This window comes from Salvelinus alpinus, chromosome 32, assembly GCF_045679555.1.
Source record: "Salvelinus alpinus chromosome 32, SLU_Salpinus.1, whole genome shotgun sequence".
Taxonomy (NCBI): Eukaryota; Metazoa; Chordata; class Actinopteri; order Salmoniformes; family Salmonidae; genus Salvelinus; species Salvelinus alpinus.
The window spans coordinates 8,603,308-8,624,373 of record NC_092117.1 but is presented as its reverse complement, the minus strand read 5'-3'; the positions used below and the strand labels follow the sequence as shown (position 1 = coordinate 8,624,373).

Below are 21,066 nucleotides of genomic sequence, written 5' to 3'. Positions count from 1 at the left end.
TCCCAAACCCAAACACAGACATCACATTAAACAGATACTCATGATCCACTCTATCAAAAGCCTTCTCTTGATCTAAAGAGACCAGTCCAAAGTTCACATTAGAACCTCTCGACAAGTCCAACATGTCCCTAATCAAGAACAAGTTGTCCGTGATTGAGCGTCCCGGTACACAATATGTCTGGTCCTTGTGTATTATAGAGTCCAGATGGGACTTCAGTCTGTTAGAGAGGACCTTGGCAAATATCTTATAGTCCGCACAGAGTAATGCCACAGGCCTCCAGTTCTTAAGTTCACACAAGTCCCCTTTTTTGGGCAGGAGAGTCAGTGCCGCCCGACGGCAGCTCATCGGCAACTCTCCTACCTCGACGCATTCACGCAACACGCAAAAGAAATCCTGTCCAATAGTTCCCCAGAATTTTTTGTAAAACTCCACTGGAAGTCCATCGACCCCGGGTGCACGACCGGGGGACATCTGGGTTACGGCCTCTGCCAGTTCATGTGACAACAGAGGAATGTCCATTTCATCCCTCTGTGCCCGAGAGAGCTTAGGGAGTCCTGCGAACAAGACCTGAGCACACATAGGATCACACATTTCTGCCCTATACAATTCAGTATAAAACTCCACAGTCCGCTCCCGCATCTCCCCCACCACAGAGGTCACCCGCCCATCAGACAGCCGTAGACAATGCATACCCTTGGCTTCACTGCTCTGTCTTTCCAAACCAAAGAAGAAGGAGCTGGGAGCATCCATCTCCTTGAGCATGGAGAACCTAGCTCTTACAAGTGCTCCCTTTGCTTTAACCTGGAAAAAACTACCCAGGTCCCTACGTAATTCGGCTAAGTTAGCCTGGAGGCCTACATTGCCTTGCCCCACCATCTCTACCTCCATCTCACTAATACACCGCTCTAGTTCCCCCAATACTCTCCTAGCCTCTGAGGATGAGAGAGCTGTGTACTGTTGACAGAAAAGCCGAATTTGCACTTTCCCCACATCCCACCATTGACTCAGAGACTCATACTCCTCTCTTCGCTGCCCCCATCTTTCCCAAAAAGTCTGGAAACCTGAGCAAAAAGTGGCATCTTGTAAGAGCTTTACATTGAACTTCCAATAAGATGCCTGCCGGGGCCCTGGTGAAATAGACAGCCGAGCCATGGTTATGTGGTGATCCGAAAACCCCACTGGGAGAATGGTAGCACCCAGCAGCCTATTGCTCTGATTCCTGGACATGTAAAAACGATCAAGTCGAGCTGCACTCACCCTAGCCCCAAAAACCTTCACCCACGTATACTGTCTTGTGTTTGGATGTTTAGTTCTCCAAACATCCACTAGGTCAAACTGATTAAAGATGTCCCTTAACACTCCCACTGACACTGAATGAGGCTCTTCCCCATTTCTGTCTTTTGTAAAATCCATTGTACAGTTCCAGTCACCTCCGATCACCAGCGTCTCCTCAGGCGCTACTTGTGAGAGTTCCTGTCTAAGACTCCCAAATAGAACCCCTCTTTCTCTCCCTGTGTTAGGCGCATACACATTTATAAAGACAAAACCCATGTTGTTAATCTCTGCTTTAACAACAAGCAACCTGCCCCTACACACCTCCTTTGAGGAGCACATTTTTACAGCCAGACCCGGTGCAAAAAGGACTGCCACCCCTGCACTAAGATTTGTCCCATGGCTCAACACACTTGCCCCTTTCCACCAGAGCCCCCAATCAACTTCATTCACCACATCACTATGCGTCTCCTGCAGAAACAACACCTGTACTTTCTTTTGTTTTACATATTCACCCAACACACTCCTCTTTCCCGCATCTCTGGCACCATTTATATTAAGCGAGCCTACCCAAAGAGTCTCCATAAGAAGTGGGAGAAAAGCCAGCAGAGAAATAGACCAATAGGAAAGCTCAAAAAGCCCCAGTGTCAGTAAGAAATTAAACATTTAAACAGTGTCTGAAGGTAAACCTTTACGCACTGTTGTGACCCACTTCCTCAACCTAAACCGTTTCTTGGGTGAGAGGACACCATGCCCCTCATTTCTCATAGCATGTTGTACTGATCTTACAAACTTTCTAGAATCAGGAAAAAAAGCCTCAAGATTAACTTTTTTCCCCTTAGTCTCATTCAGGAACCTTGTCAGTTCTCTCAACGTGTACTTAGACCCTTCTGGTTGACTGGCTGTCAGCTCCGGGCCAATTGAAGAGGAGTCTAAAAAAAATAACTCCTCATCCTCTTCCTCAGACTCACTTTCCTCCTCTTCTCTATCTCCCACCCTGACCACCTGCTCTTTCTCTCTGGTTAGGGCCTCACCCACAGCAACAGGCAACATTTCCATGGTGCCTTTGTCCACACCCTTTTTCCTTTTCCGCTTGACACCCTCCTCCTCCCCCCCTAATCTCTTACACTTCCCCACTATACTCTCCTCATCAACTAGAATAACCTGACTAGACCCAGTATCATCTACACCACCCTCCATAGCATGACTCGGCCCAGCATCATCTGCACCACCCTCCATAGCATGACTCGGCCCAGCATCATCTACACCACCCTCCATAGCATGACTTGGGCCAGCCTCAGCTACCCCACCATCCATAGCTTGACTAGACTCAGCCTCTGCTATACCACCATCCATAGCCTGCCTAGACCCAGCACCCTCTACACCACCCTCCATAGCATAACTAGGCCCAGCCTCAGCTACCCCACCATCTCTAGCCTGACTAGACCCAGCCTGTGCTTCCCCACCATCTCTAGCCTGACTAGACCCAGCCTCTGCTTCTCCACCATCTCTAGCCTGACTAGACCCAGCCTCCACTACCCTACCATCTCTAGCCTGACTAGGCCCAGCCTCATCTACACCACCATCTCTAGACTGACTAGGCCCAGCCTCTGCTGTCTGCATCTCCTTACCCCCTGCATTTTGACCTCGATTTCCCCCATTTGCGCTTGTATCCTCACCTTGTCTACGGCCTTTATGTGGGCACGCAAAGCTCTTGTGCCCCAAATCCCCACATTCAAAACACCGTAGACTATCTGTGCTGGCAAAACCTGCATAGAGCCCCTCCCCATGCCTCACTTTAAAATGCACATTTAGCTGTTGCTCGTTGTTGTTCAGAAACATAAACACTTGCCTCCGGAACGAAACAACGTGTTTAACGGCATCTGCCTGAAACCCTGCTGACAGTACACGGAAACCGCTAGCAAACTTACCAAAACGACTCAGCTCTTTCCTAATTTGATCGTCCGTGATAAACGGAGGCAAATTTGCCACTACAACTCTTGTTGAAGGGGTAGAGAGAGGTGAAATTGACACCAACACATCCCTTACAAATATTCCGCTAGCAATTAGCCTACCGACCAAATTAGCCCTTTTCATGAACACAACCACAGCTTTGTTCATTCTAGAAGCAGAATGTATAAACTCAGCTCCTACCTGTTCACCGACCGCGAGCAGAACCTCCTCCACCTTAACTCCGTTCTCAGGAACACACCTGAATCCATGCTGTATAGACAGCGTCTCCTCCGCGCTAGGCTGAGAAGCCATTGCGCACACTACACCTTCCAACCCCCAGGAAAGTTACTCTGTCCTCTTCCACCCTAACTTTGAAAAAAAAACTTTGGATACCGCCAAAAACAAATATTGCATTAACCCTCCACCATAGAAAATAACATGTAAAGAAAAGAATCAAGAAAGTTAGTTAGTTAGGATAGAGCTTTCCACACCAAACACTCAGACTCCAAAAACACCCACAGAGAGAGAGAGAGAGAGAGAGAGAGAGAGAGAGAGAGAGAGAGAGAGAGAGAGAGAGAGAGAGAGAGAGAGAGAGAGAGAGAGAGAGAGAGAGAGAGAGAGAGAGAGAGAGAGAGAGAGAGAGAGAGAGAGAGAGAGAGAGAGAGAGAGAGAGAGAGAGAGAGAGAGAGAGAGAGAGAGAGAGAGAGAGAGAGAGAGAGAGAGAGAGAGAGAGAGAGAGAGAGAGAGAGAGAGAGAGAGAGAGAGAGAGAGAGAGAGAGAGAGAGAGAGAGAGAGAGAGAGAGAGAGAGAGAGAGAGAGATTTTTTCCTTAGTGAAAACAGCGCCCCCGTATTGACAAGAAGTTAAGTGTTCCCTTGATTTTTTTGAGCAGTGTATATACTGTATATATATATGGCAAAACTGGGTCATACCCAAAGCTGCCTGTAACTCATGGAAACGGGGACAGTGTCTGCCCCCGTCGGCCCAGCTTCTTATCCTTGGCTGGCCCCAAAACCCTCTTCACGTTAGTCACCAGCCATCCACATATTGGCATCACGCCTGTCTTGTCTCTGATACAGCCCCAGCTCTAGCTGTAGCTCTGTGTTACATAAGCTCAAAACCGCAGGGAGCTAGCAAGGGAGGAACGCAAAGGGTTTAGAGCAGAAGTCTCTCTTTTTCCCTTCATTTCTCTCTTCCTCGCTATCTCTCTCTTTCTCTCTCTCTCCCACTCTCTCTCCCTCCCTCTTCCTCGCTCGCCTACACACTCTTTAATGACAGCAAGTCGTGCTAAGCTATAGCCAAATCGCTGCCAAAGCAACACTTCGAACCTCATGTCAACAACAAACTCAACCAGAGGGAGCTCCTCTCCCACTCATCCCACTCAATACATGTCGAGGTAAGTCAAGGATTTTCCCCTTTACATTACTGTCAGGTTAAACGTATACTGTGCATCCCAGACTCACACAGCCTTGCTTCAGCAGCACACTGAAAAGAGCCAGACTGTGAGGTTTCATTATTTTTAATGTGCTGCCAAAATTTGAACATTGCTCCCCGCTCCTCCTCGCTCCCCAGCCCACACTTTACTTCCAACAAGGAAGTTTAAAGACAAGACAAGCACCAGGTGTTTAGATAGATATGGCGGTGACATATTTTAGTGGCTATTGACAGCAGAAAAGGCCTGGAGTCAGAAGACATTCACAGCCATGTTTGATTGTTGCTTAATGATGAGACCACGCTCACCACAGTGGAGGATACTTTAGCGAGATTTGGTTTTGAAGATTTTAAGTCTCTATGCAGCCATTTTTAAGATGTACTCATCTCAGTGTCTCAGTGAGCAGGATATTTTAAAAGGCAACAGCTTTCATCTCTCCAGGCTGCAGTGCAGTACACTTTTCAGGCTTCAGAGCACCTTAAGAGAGCCCCTAATTTCTAATGTAACCCTTCCCGTGCTATTGCACAGGACCACGGCGCCCTCACATGCTTCATACCTAATTTGCACATTGCCCTGATCCGGCAGTCACAAACATAACACTGAAAAAGTTACAACAAGAGATCCTCAGCGGCTTCAATGTCTCTGTAACTTTTCGTCAGGGTGCTCTGCATTACATTAAACACACTTTCCTCAATAACTTATGTCTCCCTGGATTTTCACACATGTTGTGTCTCTCGGGAGATGGTGAGAGCCATAAGATAATGAGTGTTTAATGTAATGAAGTAACAGGAAATGGGGATTCTGTGTGTCCCAGTTTAATGGAGATTTCTTCTCCTCCAGTTACAGCCGTGTCGTAGGGCTTCTTATTCTACATCTCCCTCTGCAGGTCAATTACTAAACTACATCTCATAATGAATCTCTAAAGGCAAGGTTGACGTGGGGATAGAAAACGTGTATTTCGGAGCAGATCTGGCTTCAAATGTTTGCTTTAGCCCATCTGAAGTGCCAGGTGGTTGGGCTTTGAACTTTTGAGACTTTTCTGTTTCGGATCTGTAGCCATATTATCAGGAAGAAATGTTGATCCTATATAGCTTGTGGCTTTATTCCTTATAAATGTAGGTCAATTAAAGTAAACAGCTTATTCTAAAACATGTCAGCAATAAATACTATTGAAGGGAATTAAGTTGCCCTCCTGAACCTTCTTTCAAGATTTCAGTATACATTGAGTAAGCACTTTACAACAAATGTTTATGTGCACTGTTATAAAGTGTGTCACGTTCCTGACCTGTTTTCTGTTGTTTTTGTATGTGTTAGTCGGTCAGGGCGTGAGTGTGGGTGGGCATTCTATGTTATGTGTTTCTATGTTGGTTAATGGGTGACCTGATATGGTTCTCAATTAGAGGCAGGTGGTTTTCATCTCCTCTGATTGAGAACCATATTAAGGTAGGTGGTTTCACGTTGTTTGTTGTGGGTGGTTGTTTCCTGTGTCTGTGTCTTTATGCACCACACGGGACTGTTTCGTGTTTTCGTTCGTTTTGATGTAGTTTGTACCTGTTCGGGCGTTCTTCGTGTTTATGTAAGTTCTCAAGTCTAGGTCTGTCTACATCGTTTATTGTTTTTGTAATTCTCTAGTGTTCTTCGTGTTTTTTGGTTTCGTTAAATAAATCTTTATGTCAGATCACAATGCTGCGCTTTGGTCCAATCCCTACTCCTCCTCTTCAGACGAAGAGGAGGAGAACACGCGTTACAGAACCACCCACCAACAATGGATCAAGCGGCATGATCGGAACCAGCAGCAGCGGCCAAGTAATCAGGACTCGTGGACTTGGGAGGAAATATTGGACGGAAAGGGTCCATGGGCTCATACAGTGGAATATCGCCGCTCGTTTGAAGAGAGGGAGGCAGCGAAAGCCCAGGAGCGGTGGTATGAGGAGGCAGCAAGGAGACGTGGCTGGAAGCCCGAAAGGAAACCCCAAAAATGTATTGGGGGGGCTAAAAGGTAGTGTGGCGAGGGCAGGTAGGAGACCTGCGCCCACTTCCCAGGCTAACCGTGGAGAGCGGGAGTACGGGCAGACACCGTGTTACGCAGTAGAGCGCACGGTGTCTCCTGTACGTGTTCATAGCCCGGTGCGGGTTATTCCACCTCCCCGCACTGGTAGGGCTAGATTGGGCATTGAGCCAGGTGCCATGAAGCCGGCTCAACGCGTCTGGTCTCCAGTGCGTCTCCTCGGGCCGGCATACATGGCACCAGCCTTACGCATGGTGTCCCCGGTTCGCCTACATAGCCCGGTGCGGGTTATTCCACCTCCCCGCACTGGTCGGGCGACGGGGAGCATACAACCAGGTAAGGTTGGGCAGGCTCGGTGCTCAAGGGAGCCAGTACGCCTGCACGGTCCGGTATATCCGGCGCCACTTTCCCGCCCCAGCCCAGTACCACCAGTGCCTACACCACGCACCAGGCTTCCAGTGCGTTTCCAGAGTCCTGTTCCTCCTCCACGCACTCTTCCTATGGTGCGTGTCTCCAGCCCGGTGCCTCCTGTTCCGGCACCACGCACCAAGCCACATCTGCGTCTCCAGAGCCCTGTACACACTGTTCCTTCTCCCCGTACTCGTCCTGATGTGCGTGCCCTTAGCCCGGTACCACCAGTGCCGGTACCACGCACCAGGCCCATAGTATGCTTTGAGAGTCCAGTGTGCCCTGTTGTTGTTCCTCGCACTAGCCTGAGGGTGCGTGTCCTTAGCCCGGTACCTCCAGTTCCGGCACCAGGCCTACAGTGCGCCTCATCCGGCCAGAGCTGCCCGTCTGCCAAGCGCCATCTGAGCCATCCGTCTACCCAGCGCCATCTGAGCCATCCGTCTGCCCAGCGCCATCTGAGCCATCCGTCTGCCCAGCGCCATCTGAGCCATCCGTCTACCCAGCGCCATCTGAGCCATCCGTCTACCCAGTGCTATCTGAGCCATCCGTCTACCCAGCGCCATCTGAGCCATCCGTCTGCACAGCGCCATCTGAGCCATCCGTCTGTCCCGAGCCATTAGAGCCGCCCGTCTCTCCCGAGCCGTCAGAGCCGTTCGTCAGTCAGGAGCCGCTAGAGCCATTTGTCAGTCGGGATCTGCCAGAGCCGTCAACCAGACAGGATCTGCCAGAGCCGCCAACCAGACAGGATCTGCCAGAGCCGCCAACCAGACAGGATCTGCCAGAGCCGCCAACCAGACAGGGTCTGCCAGAGCCGCCAACCAGACAGGGTCTGCCAGAGCCGCCAACCAGACAGGATCTGCCAGAGCCGCCAACCAGACAGGATCTGCCAGAGCCGCCAACCAGACAGGGTCTGCCAGAGCCGCCAGTCAGCCAGGGTCTGCCAGAGCCGCCAGTCAGCCAGGGTCTGCCAGAGCCGCCAGTCAGCCAGGGTCTGCCAGAGCCGCCAGTCAGCCAGGGTCTGCCAGAGCCGCCAGTCAGCCAGGGTCTGCCAGAGCCGCCAGTCAGCCAGGGTCTGCCAGAGCCGCCAGTCAGCCAGGGTCTGCCAGAGCCGCCAGTCAGCCAGGGTCTGCCAGAGCCGCCAGTCAGCCAGGGTCTGCCAGAGCCGCCAGTCAGCCAGGGTCTGCCAGAGCCGCCAGTCAGCCATGAGCAGCCAGAGCCGTCAGCGAGCCATGAGCAGCCATGAGCGAGCCGTCAGCGAGCCATGAGCAGCCAGAGCCGTCAGCGAGCCATGAGCAGCCAGAGCCATCAGCCAGTCCGGAGCTGCCGTCCTTCAGTCCGGAGCTGCCCCTCAGTCCGGTGCTGCCCCTTGTCCCGGTGCTGCCCCTCAGTCCGGAGCTGCCGTCCTTCAGTCCGGAGCTGCCCCTTATCCCGGTTCTGCCCCTTATCTCGGTGTTGCCCCTTAATTTAGGTGGGTTGAATAGGAGGGTGGTCATTCGGAGGGGGATATGGAAGCTGGGATTGACTATGGTGGGGTGGGGACCTCGCCCAGAGCCTGAGCCACCACCGTGGTCAGATGCCCACCCAGACCCTCCCCTAGACTTTTGGTGGTGCGTCCGGAGTATGCACCTTGAGGGGGGGGTTATGTCACGTTCCTGACCTGTTTTCTGTTGTTTTTGTATGTGTTAGTCGGTCAGGGCGTGAGTGTGGGTGGGCATTCTATGGTATGTGTTTCTATGTTGGTTAATGGGTGACCTGATATGGTTCTCAATTAGAGGCAGGTGGTTTTCATCTCCTCTGATTGAGAACCATATTAAGGTAGGTGGTTTCACATTGTTTGTTGTGGGTGGTTGTTTCCTGTGTCTGTGTCTTTATGCACCACACGGGACTGTTTCGTGTTTTGATGTAGTTTGTACCTGTTCGGGCGTTCTTCGTGTTTATGTAAGTTCTCAAGTCTAGGTCTGTCTACATCGTTTATTGTTTTTGTAATTCTCTAGTGTTCTTCGTGTTTTTTGGTTTCGTTAAATAAATCATTATGTCAGATCACAATGCTGCGCTTTGGTCCAATCCCTACTCCTCCTCTTCAGACGAAGAGGAGGAGAACACGCGTTACAAAGTGTCACTGAGCTCTTCTAAATCCTACGTAAGATGGACTGTAGGATTATGCAGTGGTGCGAAGTACTACTTAAGTAGTTTTTGGGGGTATCTGTACTTTACTACTTATCCTTTTGACAACTTTTACTTTTACTTCACTACATTCCTAAAGAAAATAATGTATTATTTACTCCATAAATGTTCCCTGACACCCAAAAGTACTCATTACATCTTGACAGAAATTTTCCAATTCACACACTTATCAAGAGAACATCCCTGGTCATCCCTAGTGCCTCTGATCTGGCGGAATAACTAGACACAAATGCTTTGTTTGTAAATCATGTCTGAGTGTTGGAGTGTGCCCCTGGCTATCCGTCAATAAAAAATAAAATAAAATATTGTGCCGTCGGGTTTGCTTAATATAAGGAATTTTAAATGGTTTATACTTTTACTTTTGATACTATAAGGGCACAAGGCGAGACACAGATGCAGACACGGGAGGCAGATGGTTTGAGTCTTGATATTTATTAAACAATCCAAAAGGGGTAGGCAAAAGGTCAAAACCAGCTCAGAGTCCAGGAAGTACAGAGTGGCAGGCGGGCTCGAGGTCAGGCAGGCTTGAGGTCAGGCAGGCGGGAATGGAGTCCAGAAAACGGGCAAGGGGCAAAAACCGAGAGGACTAGCAAAAGAGAATAGAAGCAGGAGTACGGGAAAACCGCTGGTTCACTTGAAAGGCATACAAGACAAACTGGCACAGAGAGACAGGAAACACAGGGATATAGACACCAGGGAAATAAGTGACACCTGGAGGGGGTGGAGAATATCTCAAGACAGGTGAAACAGATCAGGGTGTGACAGATACTTAAGTACATTTTAGACTTTTACTCAAGTAGTATTTTACTGGGTAACTTTCACTTTTACTTGAGTCATTTTCTATTAAAGTATCTTTACTTTTACTCAAGTATGACAATTGAGTACTTTTTCCACCACTGGGTTTATGTAAAGTCCTGATATATATAAGACGTGAAATATGTATGAATCACCCGATGCCGCGTTAGGCAGGAAGGAAACTGTTCTTTCCTTCTGGCCTTCTTTTTTCCCTTTTGCCCTGCATTTGCATTAGCATTTCCTATTCAGTCTTACTGTCACAGTTCTTCACAATGAGCAATGGAGGGCTGTTGCTGTACGTTACTTATTTAATAAACCATATTTAATAAAAAGTAGTTTGAATAAAACATTAACATTGTAAATCTTGCTTGTGGCTGTCGCACACTTACAGCTCAGTGACCAGCTAACCTTTATTCATTATTTTATGGATGGTAGTTTGTATTTTAGATGCATAAGTAGAACATTGGTATGTGTGATAAAGTGCTACTTCAAAACACATCTTGCTGTCTTTGACTTGACATCATCTTTCTTCTCTTCTTCTCTCTCTCTCTCTCTCCCTCTCTCTATACAGGGGGCTACAACATCAATGATGTGATGTTCTACTGGACCAGAGGGAATGAGTCGGTCAGTGGTTTGGATACACTGCGTCTGGCTCAGTACACAGTAGAGGACCACTACACCTCTGCGTCTGAGGCCATCTATGAAACAGGTTCAACTTTCACGTCCTACCTCTAACATTATCCTTTCACACATATACTACCGTTTGGCTACTGTTTAGTTTTAGTCTCTTGTGACAGATGAAACATTAGCATGCGTGACACATTTAGTTAGGGGTGCCTAAAATGATATTTAGCAGCATGAAGCTTTTGGCAATTATGGGCATGACAAGCAACTCAACATAAATTATAATCTACCTATAAATGTTAGCCACGTTCATCTTTTAAATTGATGGTTAGTAGTAAATTGAAACCTTCGGGAACCTTTGGGTTCTACTTGCGCACTTGTTCTCATGTCTCTGTGCTGTCATCTCGCTCTGTCTCTCTCTCACAGGCCACTACCCCAAGCTGATCTTCCACTTTGAGCTGAAGAGAAGCATCCTGTACTTCATCCTGGAGACGTACGTTCCCTCCAGCCTGCTGGTGGTCCTCTCCTGGGTCTCTTTCTGGATCAGCCAGTCTTCCGTCCCCGCAAGGATCTGTATCGGTAAACCACTGCTCCTCAAACCAGGAAGCACACCCACCAAGCAGATGCCTTACTTTAACCATTCGGAGTTCATTCCTAACCTTAAGAATTCGGAGTTAATGCCTTAACTTAAACTTGGAATGATACAGAGAAGTAACCAAACACTTGAAACAATTTCGAAATTTGACGTTTGACAAACATGGAAGAACGTCTAATTCTGACGTGAGACTGTGAGAGCTTGTTGTTTTGAAACTAAAATACACTACAAGTAAAAAATGTCCTGGAAAAAAAAATGTCCAGGAAAGTTATCTTGCAAAAGGGTGATTGAGATCCTTCATCTGTAGAATGCAGGCGGTTAGAGAAAACAGACTGTTCCACAAGTGACTCATACTCCTGTTCGCTTACCTTCACATAACTGTAATATTACTTATACATCTAGCCTGATGTACATTGAAAAATATAGAGTCGCAACATGTAGTGTTGGTCCCATGTTTCATGAGCTAAAATAAAAGATCCCAGGTATTTTCCATATACACAAAAAATTTATTTATCTCAAATTTTTGGCACAAATTTGTTTACATCCCTCTTAGTGAGCATTTTTCCTTTGCCAAGATAATCCATCTACCTGACAGGTGTGGCATATCAAGAATCTGATTAAACAGCATGATCATTACACAGGTCCAATTGTGCTGGGGACAATAAAAGGCCACTAAAGTGTGCAGTCAAACAACACAATGCCACAGATCTTTTGAGGGAGCATGCAATTAGCTTGCTGACTGCAGGAATGTCCACCATAGCTGTTGCCAGATAATTGAATGTTAATTTCTCTACCATAAGCCACCTCCAAGTTTGTTTTAGAGAATTTGGCAGTATGTCCAACCTCACTCACAACTGCAGACCACATGTAACCACGCCAGCCCAGCACCCACCACGTCAGCCCAGGACCCACACATCCGGCTTCTTCACCTGCGGGATCGTCTGAGACCAGCCATCCGGACAGCTGATGAATCTATGGGTTTGCACAACCGAGAAAGTTCTGCACAAACTGTTAGAAACCATCTCAGGGAAGCTCATCTACGTGCTCGTCGTCCTCACCAGGGTCTTGACCTGACTGCAGTTCGGCATCGTAACCAACTTCAGGGGGCAAATGCTCACCTTCGATGGCCCCACTGGCACGCTAGATTCACGGATGAATCTGTTTCATATGTACCAGGCAGATGGTAGACAGCGTGTATGGCATTGTGTGGGCGAGCGGTTTGCTGATGTCAACAATGTGAACAGAGTGCCCCATGGTGGCAGTGGGGTTATGGTATGGGCAGGCATAAGCTACGGACAACGAACACAATTGCATTTTATCGATGGAAATCTGAATGCACAGAGATACCGTTACGAGATCCTGAGGCCCATTGTCGTGCCATTCATCCGCCGCCACCACATCATGTTTCAGCATGATAATGCACGGCCCCATGTTGCACGGATCTGTGCACAATACCTGGAAGCTGAAAATGTCCCAGTTCTTCCATGGCCTGCATACTCACCAGACATGTCCCCCATTGAGCTTTTTTGGGATGCTCTGGATCAACGTGTACGACAGCGCGTTCCAGTTCCCGCCAATATCCAGCAACTTAGCACAGCCATTGAAGTGGAGTGGGACAACATTCCATAGTCCACAATCAAAAGTAAAATCAACTAAATGTGAATGATATTTGTGAGGAAAATTATGGTCACACCGGATGATGATTCATTTTCTGATCCACGCTCCTACTTTTTTTTAAGGTACTGTATCTGTGACCAACAGATGCATGTCTGTATTCCCAGTCATGTGAAATCCATAGATTAGAGCCACATTTATTTATTTCAATTGACTGATTTTCCTTACAAACTGTAATTCAGTAAAAACTTTGAAATTGCTGCATGTTGCGTTTATATTTTTGTTCAATGTATTAATGTCGGGTAAGTCAACTCAAGCTGAATTCTTCATGTGTGGAGTGACTACAGATGTAGTCCGTCATTTAAAAAAAAAACTCCAGGACACTGGACATCTTGATGATTTCAAACATTTAATGAATCATCCAACCATTGTGTTGTGTATTGTGACAGGAGTGACCACGGTTCTGACCATGACCACGTTAATGATGGGTGCCAGGACGTCCCTGCCCAACGCCAACTGTTTCATCAAAGCCATCGACGTGTACCTGGGCATCTGCTTCAGCTTCATCTTCGGAGCCCTGATCGAGTACGCCGTGGCCCACTTCTGCACCCTTAACCATCCCGATGCCAACATTGTCATGGTGAGGCCTTCGGCATTGTTAACGTCAGTCGTGTGGTTATTATTTTCATGTTCATCATCATTAGCATTGCCATAATTTACATGATCTCTATCTCATTGTCATCGTCAGCATTAATATTATCGTCATCGTTGTCGTCATCCTCATCACCATCATCATCAGAATCATCATCTTCATCACCTTTGCCATGTTTCGTCTGCTCGTACTGTATGGATGTAAGTATCTCCACCATTTAGTTTATTTCAGATGAGAGCTTCAGTTGATTGGGGTAGTACTCTACAATCCTCTTCTCACTGTCACTCTCGCTCTCTCTCCCTCCCCTCCTCCAGTACGGTCACCAGATGGGAGGCTTTGACGAGGAGATGAACGGCATGGTCACCACCATCGCCGCTGAAAACAACAGGGCCAAGAGGCGTAAGGAGAAAGCTGCTGCAGATGAGGCGGCCTTAGCGCCAACAGGTGACCTGGAACTTTGCCCCTCCAGCCCCACTGGCAGTGAGCCCAAGCCTGAGGCCCCTGAGGAGCCCCCCAACCGCTGCCTCATTGTCCTGGTCTTCCTCCGCAAGGTCCTGCGCAAAGCTGCAAACTGTTGCCATGTGGAGAATCCCCACTTAATAGACAATTACTCCAGGATGACCTTCCCCCTCTCCTTTGTATTTGTCAACCTCCTCTATTGGACATACTACCTGTACTTGTAATCACAGGGGTGTGGGAGTGTGTTTGCATATGTTTCTGTCTGTGATTCATTCATGTGTTTTTTTCTCAAACAATGCACATTTTTACATTCATGTCATGAGTGAGGCATAGTGTACAGTCAACATCCTTAGGAGAATAAAATGTCCATGCCACATTTATTATACCTTATTTGGCTCATTACAGCTTTCATAATTGATTGATTTCCATGTTGTTATTTTATTCTCGCCTGCTGATGGTCATAGACGACCTACAGATATAGGACCTTAATATGAGCCAGTTTTCTACAGCAGGAAAATTATCCTGCAGCAACATGAAATGTGAATTATATGGACAATAATTAATAACTTTTTTTGTAGGGGTTGATACATTTTTCATTACGGCAAATCAAGTGTGACATTTTAAAGTACAAATGTCAAACTTTAGAAGCCTTTTTAAACCTTGAATACTCTCTCTCTCAAAACAATTTCAATTTAAGTTGCTTTACTGGCATGAGAAACATTATGTTTACATTCCCAAAGAAAGTGAAATAGATAATAAACAAAAGTGAAATAAACATACAAAAATTACCAGTAAACATTACACAAAAGTTCCAAAAGAATAAAGACATTTCACTCTCTCTTTTTTTCTCTCTCTCATCCACTCTCTTTCTCACCCCCCCACCCCCCCCCCTACCTTTTCCTCTCTCACTTTATTGCCATTATAAATCCAGTAGCCTTGGCTCTCTCCACCACATTATGGAAATTGACTCTCAAAGGCACCTATACACCATTTTATTTAATTTGTCATCATACTATTCTGTTTCCAGTATGTTTTACAAGGGACACAACTGCCAGCACCTTAACTGGAGTAATGCCGTAATAATGCAATAGAATGATGTGGATATACAGCACCTAGTGGACATGCGAGTAACAGTAATATATGCAGTATTGTTTCATTGGAGCTGGTAGATAGTATTTTCCACTGTGCTTTGTGATACATGCCGTCTTAATCGTAAAGCTAGTACCTTGTATTAGATGTTTTAGGACATTTTAAATAGAGGTGAAACCGCTACTGTATTTTAACAGGATGTCATCATCAATCATCGGTTCATCATCCAGGAAGCTTTGCATGTTGAACTAACATGCAAAGCTTCCTCCCGCAATCTTTTGTCAATGTCCTTGTTCTCTGTTGTGTGTGTGATGATGAATGTCATATATTCCCGATACTGTTTTCACATATAAGTAATAACCAAAGGACCAAAGATTTCAATTTGATTTGTAATCCTTCACGGTTCCCTTTTGACTTTGTTGCGTACATTTTGAAATGATTCATTCTTAGTTCCCATTGCTGCGTGAAAAATCCTCCATCGAAGGTAATAGCATGCTATATCAGCATGCAAAAGGAACACCGCAACATTCCATAGTCCTGTGCAGACAGACACAGTCTCACAATCTATGCATGTTTGTTTATATCCTAAATATTAAGTGCATTTTTCTGTTACAATGCTTTCACCCATTTCCGTAACGCCATTGACAAGCAGGTTGTCCAGAGCATAGAATAACAACATATTGATTTGTTTTATGATATTGATCACAGTAATGCATTCTCTTAATTAATGTACATAATGGAAGTTTATATTTGAAATAATTCACCAGAATGCAACATTAACATCTGTGTTAATCTCATTTTCGCCATAAGGGTTTTCTTCTAGCCTTTCTCTTTTTCTAAAATGCAATCCAATGCATTTGCTCTGCCAAACATGGTCTTGTTCAGTGCAATAGAATGAAATATCAAATATCTTTGAAAATGAGCTAACTACTGATGAAAATAGAAAAAAAAATGATTTCGGTTTTGTTTTGCACGGTTACCAATGATAACTTTATTTTGCTTTCTGTTTCTTTGCTTGTTTTGGGTTTTCATTGGGTTGTTTGCTAGACTAGGGAAGATAAGTATTGATTGTAATGCAATACAAATGGAGGTTATCTAAAAATAATATAATATAATAGAGAACTGCCCTCAATTATACTATCACTGGGGACCAAACTTAGCTGTTACTTACATTGAATGTACACTTATATTGAACTTACTACAGATTTGATACAAAATGCTTCTCTATGTTACTAGAGCAACTTTATAAGAACAGTTTGATCTTCTCTTAGAATTTGGTCTATGGTAAAGAAGAAAAATGTGCAATGAACTAATATATATCTAGATCAGTGCTAAATCAATGCGGTCAAGTTACAGTGTATGTTACATGGTCATTGTGTTTGGGTTCCACTGATATCCCCTACGCTACTGTAGCCAGAGCCAAAATGGAGCAAAAATGATCCACTAAATCAAACCACTAAGGAAATATTCCCTTTGTTTCACGAGAATCCCACAAATTCCCATTTCCAATTTCCCTTTACTGCCGATTCGCAACAAATGTGTTTGCTATTTAATAATGTTGTCAAGTGAGCCCCTCTTTTTGGACTCCAGACTCAATGTATCCTCTCCCAAGACGTAACTACATAATTAGTGATCTGTTTTGTTGCAGTGAATGGACACAGTATTGGATAAATATCCGCAATGGCAGGACACATGATACACAGGACACAAGTCCAGGTACTGCAAGGCTAAGCAACCAACCTGACCAATGAGAGTGTACTATACTACATTCCCTCCCCTACCCACTTGCCTCTGACAGACTGATTGGCCAACGTTGGAGAAGCCTATTTTCCTAAGATTTTCAAGGTGATGTTGTGTTATTGACATCAACGTTCTTGGGACATCTTCCTGTAAAATTGTTTCATACTGTAACATTTGAATGTAGACATTTTGTTCGCTGAAATTGTTGTAAATAGATAGTTTTACTTTGCATGTTTATTTGATGTTTCAATATTGATTAATGTAATAAAATTAAACTGCCTAAAATTGTGCAAGAGTTTTTAATCAAAATATTTTTGGGAAGTACTGTATTGGGAATATACAGCTCTAGTTAGCATGTTAATGAATTTTCTCCAGAAAGTAAACTTTCAAGAGCACAGGAGGATTTTCCTCTCAGTGTTTAGAAGACAAAGCTGTTTGGGCAGAGGAATAAATACAAAGTGAATAACATTAGAATTAAGATTAGGGTGGAATAACAATAACAAGTAAAAAATAACATGGCTATTTACAGGGAGTACAAGTTCCAAGTGAAAGTGCAGGGGTACGAGGTAATTGAGGCAGCTACTGTATGTACAGTCGTGGCCAAAAGTTTTGAGAATGACACAAATATTAATTTTCACAAAGTCTGCTGCCTCAGTTTGTATGATGGCAATTTGCATATACTCCAGAATGTTATGAAGAGTGATCAGATGAATTGCAATTAATTGCAAAGTCCCTCTTTGCCATGCAAAGTCCCTCTTTGCCATGCAAAGAATCCCCCAAAAACATTTCCACTGCAATTCAGCCCTGCCACAAAAGGACCAGCTGACATCATGCCAGTGATTCTCTCGTTAACACAGGTGTGAGTGTTGACGAGGACAAGGCTGGAGATCACTCTGTCATGCTGATTGAGTTCGAATATCAGACTGGAAGCTTCAAAAGGAGGGTGGTGCTTGGAATCATTGTCCTTCCTCTGTCAGTCATGGTTACCTGCAAGGAAACACGTGCCGTCATCATTGCTTTGCACAAAAAGGGCTTCACAGGCAAGGATATTGCTGCCAGTAAGATTGCACCTAAATCAACCATTTATCTGATCATCAAGAACTTCAAGGAGAGCGGTTCAATTGTTGTGAAGAAGGCTTCAGGGCGCCCAAGAAAGTCCAGCAAGCGCCAGGACCGTCTCCTAAAGTTGATTCAGCTGCGGGATCAGGGCACCACCAGTACAGAGCTTGCTCAGGAATGGCAGCAGGCAGGTGTGAGTGCATCTGCACGCACCGTGAGACGAAGACTTTTGGAGGATGGCCTGGTGTAAAGAAGGGCAGCAAAAAGCCACTTGTCTCCAGGAAAAACATCAGGGACAGACTGATATTCTGCAAAAGGTACAGGGATTGGACTGCTGAGGACTGGGGTAAAGTTATTTTCTCTGATGAATCCCCTTTCCGATTGTTTGGGGCATCCGGAAAAAAGCTTGTCCGGAGAAGACAAGGTGAGCGCTACCATCAGTCCTGTGTCATGCCAACAGTAAAGCATCCTGAGACCATTCATGTGTGGGGTTGCTTCTCAGCCAAGGGAGTGGGCGCACTCACAATTTTGCCTAAGAACACAGCCATGAATAAAGAATGGTACCAACACATCCTCCGACAGCAACTTCTCCCAACTATCCAGGAACAGTTTGGTTGACGAACAATGCCTTTTCCAGCATGATGGAGCATCTTGCCATAAGGCAAAAGTGATAACTAAGTGGCTCGGGGAACAAAACATCGATATTTTGGGTCCATGGCCAGGAAACCCCGCCGACATTAATCCCATTGAGAATTTGTGGTCAATCCTCAGAGGCGGGTGGACAAACAAAAACCCACCAATTCTGACAAACTCCCAGCATTGATTATGCAAGAATGGGCTGCCATCGGTCAGGATGTGGCCCAGAAGTTAATTGACAGCATGCCAGGGCGAATTGCAGAGGTCTTGAAAAAGAAGGGTCAACACTGCAAATATTGACTCTTTGCGTCAACTTCATGTAATTGTCAACAACAAAAAATTGACACTAATGAAATGCTTGTAATTGTACTTCAGTATTCCATCGTAACAACTGACAAAAATATCTAAAGGCACTGAAGCAGCAAACTTTGTGGAAATTAATATTTGTGTCATTCTCAAAACTTTTGGCAACGACTGTATAGTACCAGTCAAAAGTTGACACACCAACTCTGTAAAGGTTTTCTTCCTGGGGTGAAGGAGAGGACCAAAATGCAGCGTAGCCAGTGCTCAACATGTTTAATTATAAGAACAAGTGAACACTACAAACAACTTACAAAATAACAAACGTGCAAAACCGATACAGACCTATCTGGTGCAGAACACAAACACAGAGACAGGTAACAACCACCCACAACGAACACAGTGAAACAACCTACCTAAATATGACTCTTAATTAGAGGAACGCAAAACACCTGCCTCTAATTAAGAGCCATACCAGGCAACCCTAAACCAACATAGAAACACACAGCATAGAATGCCCACCCAAAACTCACGCCCTGACCATCACACACATACAAAACAACAGAAAACAGGTCAGGAACGTGACAGAACCCCCCCCTCAAGGTGCGAACGCCGGGCGCACCAGCACAAAGTCCAGGGGAGGGTCTGGGTGGGCATCTGACCACGGTGGTGGCTCAGGCTCCGGACGCTGTCCCCACACCACCATAGTCACTCCCCGCTTCTGTATCCCCCTCCCAATGACCACCCTCCAACTAAAACCACCTAAATGAAGGGGCAGCACCGGGATAAGGGGCAGCACCGGGATAAGGGGCGGCACCGGGATAAGGGGCGGCAGGTCCTGGCTGAGGGACTCTGGCAGGTCCTGGCTGAGGGACTCTGGCAGGTCCTGGCTGAGGGACTCTGGCAGGTCCTGGCTGAGGGACTCTGGCAGGTCCTGGCTGAGGGACTCTGGCAGGTCCTGGCTGAGGGACTCTGGCAGGTCCTGGCTGAGGGACTCTGGCAGGTCCTGGCTGAGGGACTCTGGCTGATCCGGTCTGGCGGAAGGCTCTGGCTGATCCGGTCTGGCGGAAGGCTCTGGCTGATCCGGTCTGGCGGAAGGCTCTGGCTGATCCGGTCTGGCGGAAGGCTCTGGCTGATCCGGTCTGGCGGAAGGCTCTGGCTGATCCGGTCTGGCGGAAGGCTCTGGCTGATCCGGTCTGGCGGAAGGCTCTGGCTGATCCGGTCTGGCGGAAGGCTCTGGCTGATCCGGTCTGGCGGAAGGCTCTAGCGGCTCCTGTCTGGCGGACGGCTCTAGCGGCTCCTGTCTGGCGGACGGCTCTGTAGGCTCATGGCAGACGGGCGGCTTTGCAGGCTCATGGCAGACGGGCGGCTTTGCAGGCTCATGGCAGACGGACAGTTCAGACGGCGTAGGGCAGACGGGCAGTTCAGACGCCGCTGGGCAGACGGGCAGTTCAGGCGCCGCTGGGCAGACGGGCAGTTCAGGCGCCGCTGGGCAGACGGGCAGTTCAGGCGCCGCTGGGCAGACGGGCAGTTCAGGCGCCGCTGGGCAGACGGCAGACTCTGGCCGGCTGAGACGCACTGTAGGCCTGGTGCGTGGTACCGGAACTGGAGGTACCGGGCTAAGGACACGCACCTTCAGGCTAGTGCGGGGAACAACAACAGGGCACACTGGACTCTCGTGGCGCACTCTAGGCCTGGTGCGTGGTACCGGAACTGGAGGTACCGGGCTGAGGGCACGCACCTCAGGGCGAGTGCGGGGAGAAGGAACAGTGCGTACAGGGCTCTGGAGACGCACAGGAGGCTTGGTGCGTGGTGCCGGAACTGGAGGCACTGGGCTGGAGACACGCACCATAGGGAGAGTGCGTGGAGGAGGAACAGGGCTCTGGAGATGCACTGGAAGCCTGGTGCGTGGTGTAGGCACTGGTGGTACTGAGCTGGGGTGGGAAGGTGGCGCCGGATATACCGGACCGTGAAGGAGGACACGTGCTCTTGAGCACCGAGCCTCCCCAACCTTACCAGGTTGAATGGTCCCCGTAGCCCTGCCAGTGCGGCGAGGTGGAATAGCCCGCACTGGGCTATGCAGGCGAACCGGGGACACCACCTGTAAGGCTGGTGCCATGTACGCCGGCCCGAGGAGACGTACTGGAGACCAGATACGTTGGGCCGGCTTCATGGCACTCGGCTCGATGCCCAACCTAGCCCTCCCAGTGCGGCAAGGTGGAATAGCCCGCACTGGGCTAAGCACG

At 47.2% G+C, this 21,066-nt stretch overlaps 1 protein-coding gene across 4 annotated transcripts in view; it reads left to right on the top strand.

Moving 5' to 3' along the window:
* Nucleotides 1–17,110, top strand: part of LOC139562097 (gamma-aminobutyric acid receptor subunit pi-like) — a 70,164-nt gene extending 53,054 nt beyond the window's left edge. For 3 of the 4 annotated variants that reach the window (XM_071379433.1, XM_071379434.1, XM_071379432.1), the window contains exons 7-10: nt 10,624–10,761; nt 11,103–11,255; nt 13,335–13,525; nt 13,852–17,110. In XM_071379433.1, the coding sequence (XP_071235534.1) occupies nt 10,624–10,761; nt 11,103–11,255; nt 13,335–13,525; nt 13,852–14,220 (851 nt within the window). In that variant the 3' untranslated portion in view covers nt 14,221–17,110. Of the gene's footprint in view, nt 1–10,623; nt 10,762–11,102; nt 11,256–13,334; nt 13,526–13,633; nt 13,738–13,851 lie in introns of all 4 variants that reach the window. The other variant, XR_011672300.1, reaches the window with a different exon arrangement.
* The last annotated feature ends 3,956 nt before the right edge of the window (nt 17,111–21,066 follow it).